This window comes from Haemaphysalis longicornis, unplaced genomic scaffold (assembly GCF_048455015.1).
Source record: "Haemaphysalis longicornis isolate Haplotype H1 unplaced genomic scaffold, Haemaphysalis longicornis Haplotype H1 scaffold_2, whole genome shotgun sequence".
Classification (NCBI taxonomy): domain Eukaryota; kingdom Metazoa; phylum Arthropoda; class Arachnida; order Ixodida; family Ixodidae; genus Haemaphysalis; species Haemaphysalis longicornis.
The window spans coordinates 147,893,140-147,896,946 of NW_027526295.1; the positions used below are offsets into that span (position 1 = coordinate 147,893,140).

General features: G+C 49.3%; 1 protein-coding gene across 1 annotated transcript; it reads right to left on the minus strand.

Annotated features, from left to right (window-relative positions):
• Positions 1-1,301: 1,301 nt before the first annotated feature.
• LOC144168345 (uncharacterized) lies at positions 1,302-3,422 on the minus strand. The gene has a single exon (XM_077697349.1). It carries the CDS (start codon positions 3,420-3,422, stop codon positions 1,302-1,304), a length of 2,121 nt encoding a protein of 706 aa, XP_077553475.1.
• Between the last annotated feature and the right edge of the window lie 385 nt (positions 3,423-3,807).

The window sequence follows — 3,807 nt, forward strand, 5'->3', positions numbered from 1 at the left end:
TATGTAAAAACTCTGTAAATTTACAGAAATTTTTTACAGTGTACATGACGCTGTCGGCGTAAATAAATGCTGCCGGCTGCTGTCTGCAACAATCTTCGTGGATGTCTAGCTTACTGCAATAAAATTTAAAATCGTGCGCGCGCTTACACGAATTGTCGCCGTCATTGCGGTGAACAGCATCACGGCAGCACATCACGTACAACCAGTGGCACACAACAGTCGCCCGTACACAGCGCACCGGCGCGAGACCCTTGCCGTAGTCGTTGCCGCACCGCGAACTCCCACGGACGCACACAGAACTGACCGCTTGCTGGTTTCTCACTCCTTTGTCCATTTTGGACGATGGCGAGTACAAATGACGCTGTCAACTTCTTCAAACACACTCGCGCACACCCGAAAACAAGGACAGGCCAGCCGTCACCAACATACACATCGGGGTATACGCTTGCTGCCATAATATCGCGGCACTGCGGATCTCAAACTAAGCGCCGTGCAGGTATGCTTCCGCCGGCACAAATAAATGCTTCGTGGATTTATACCTCGATTCAAGCAGTCACAAAATAGTCGCGACGTACTATAAGCCGGTAAGACTATTTTCCTCCGCATCGCTTCGCTTGAGCAACGCCGCCATGTTGTTTAGCCTGAAACCTTCCGATAGCCCTGATTGGCCAGTAGGAGGTCGGTAGGAACCAATCAGGGCGTTGGATGATGGCTGGCGAAACGCGTCATCATCGCGGTCCGGCGAAAAGTTGAAGTTCGCCAACTTCTGGCGGAGAGCGATTTTCGGCCGGAATGCACCGCGTTCCGGCCGCCGGAATGATTTTGGACGGGACGGAACGACCTCGCCGGAGGTACCGTTTATGGGCCTTGACTCGCCACATGTTCGCCGCCGCTCGGCAACGCCTCCGCTTTCCACTTCGCTCTAAGAGGGTCAAGCTCTTCGTGCGCTTCGAGTAATGCGGCCTAAAATGCATGAGTTTGGGTTGGTACTAGAATAAATTTCGAATAAAGCGATATTTCGAGTAAAGCGATTTCGTTATAACGAAGGATTACTGTATATCATAAAAGTGCTTCCAGTGAACAACTTCACAATTCAGAAAACCAGTCACGGTCGTAAACACATAGACAATAGGAACGAAGATGGAGAGTAACGGCATCTTTATTGTTGAAGCGTTGGAGCGGGTACCACTCTCGAGACACAACCGCGACAGGGCAGCATAGTGAGCCCCAGGAATTGCGAGCAACAGTTCTTAGTTAAATTGCAGTACATTCAACTTCCCAAAACAGTTCAGCAAATTTGTTCACTTTTGAACGTCGGCCAGTCCAAGATACTTTCTTACGCAGCGCCAAGAGTACTGGTCGACGTCGTCCAGTTGAAGGCCGCCGCTTACGTCCATGTGGCACGCGACCCGTCGCTTCACGACTCCTGAGATCTGCATGAAGTAGTCCAGATCTTGGAGCACTCGGAGGCTCTGACTGATCATCGTGCAAGCTTCTGTCTCGTCCACGGAGGCACGTTCGCACAATTTATCGACCAAGGCTGGGTTGCATGACACACATTCCATGGCTTCCGCGCAGGCTCTACTGGAGCTCCCTGCGGCGAACTTTGCTGCTCTTGCAACGAGGTGCCGGTTGCGTGCAGCGACGCTTAGAAAGCGGCGGTACCCTGCTCTTCCGAGATGCGGAATATCTCTCACGTGAGCCCGAACCAGCGTGTAGTTGCGTGAAATCCTTGGCCAAATGTGGAAAATGAACAACAGCCCCGAGTCAGGGCCTAGACCGAGGTCTAAGTAACAAATCGACTTGCTCTCTCTGATTGCACAGGCCAGCTCTTCCGCATCCGCAGCCGTACAATCTGGGTACCATAGTATGAAATGCTTGATGCTAGGATTCAAATGAACTGCTCTTATAAATGTGCTTCGCGCTTCCCAAAAAGCCAAGTTTCTGGGATCACCGCTCGAATAAAAATATAGTTTAATCCGTGTGAGCGTGTTGCTTGCTTTAATGAACTCCGCGATCACAGATGCACTTTCCTGGGTTGGGACGCGCCAATGATCAAGACTTAATTGTAATTCCGTGACACGGTGGCATAATCCTAGTGGAACTGCTGCAGTGACAAACCACGCCAGGGCTTCCGAAGTATAAATGCCGAGGTTGACCTGTCGGATTTGCTCGCACTCGGCGAGGATTATTTCTGGGTGCCGACCGCGTATGGTGCCAGAAACTCCGCCATTGTTACTGCGCTGTCCTCGGCGGCACAAACAGGAATAGTACTGCTGAAAGTCCTCGATTGACACTATTCTAAGGGTACGATTTCTCGCCAGTTCTTCCAGAAATGCCGCGCATTCCGCGGGCAAAAATCCGCCAAAATTTAAACACAGTTTCTGCAGCCCCTGGTTTGTCTTCAGAATCGACAGCCAAGGTAGAATTCGCGGTGTCAGAGTGTCGAAGTCGTCTGTGTCGTAGCAGGCAGCTTTAGCGCCGTCATTACGCCAGCGGCATGACCGTAATTCCAAGTTTCGGATTCCGGAATTCTCAACGAGAAAATTTTCAATCGCAAGAGCTTCCTCATAATCCACAATAAACCGATAAAAGCTAACATTCAGCAGTCCTTTGTTTCCGCATAATGCTTTCAAGACAGATATCAGTCCCTGCGCAGGATGTGAATAAGTATACGCAATATGTATGCTCGTTAAAGTGGACATTTGCTGTAGGGATTCATAAAAGGACACGCAGTTGTCGCTTTTCGTGTAGAAATTGGATTCACAAAAGCGCACGTGAAGAGTTTTCAACAGTTTGCACGTTGCCAGAGCGGCCCAGAGTTCATTTCCGTACAAATCAGCGTGGAAGACATCCAGCTTAAGTGTTGTGAGGGAAAATGACGTTTCTAACAGCGGACCCAACACAGCAGCCATTTCTAGAGAATCTGTAACCGAACACTCCAATGTTTCTAACAGCGTCAAGAAAGAAAGGCACGATAGTTCCGGAATTACAGATTGCGAGCTCAATGCGTAGTGAAGTTTCAGCTTCCTTAGCGCAGGTGCCGTTCGTAGGCTTCGCAGGATAAGTGCTTGGTTTTCTTCGGCTTCTTGAAGGCTTTTGTGCATAAATAGCTCAACGGTGTCCAGGCAGCGGTGGCTTTTCAGAAGCCAGAAGATAAGCGCGCAAGCTTCTCGTCGTTCGGCCTCTGTGGCGGAATTTTCGGGAAGACCACTGCTCGAAACCAGTGACAGCTTGTCAGGTTCCTCGTCGTCTAGACGACATCGAATAGCGGTGAGGAGTTCATTGCATGCCGGAAGCTGGTCGAGGATGTGGCAGGGCCTTCCGTCAGAGGCCGTGCACAGCTGCGGTAGTGCTATCGACGTCCCTGCCAGTAGGACTTGGTAGCCAACCCCGCCTTCTTTGCCGAAGTTTTCGTCCATTGCGCCGTGCTTGGGTGGCCAGTTATAGTTGACTACGGTGGCAGATCGAGCTACAGGAAAGAAAGGAACGACAATATTGGCAACATCTGCGGTCCAACACAAAGAGAGGTATTTTTGGCTTTTTGGTAATCCATGGTTTTCTAGAACGACTGCTCACAAAATAGGTAAAGAACTGTGTGATGTTTCTATTCGTTCTCTGGACGTGTATCTTTCTCGTGCCATTGAACTCATAAAATGTCGGTGCGATGAAACAAAGAAAAAAATTGCCCGGTCATTTTTTTTAGTTCAGTGTCATTGTGAAAGGTATCGATAATAAAAAAAAACGTAGGACTAAATTAAGGTTCATTTAAATACGAAAGTTTAAAGCCAGGTAGTTTCACAATTT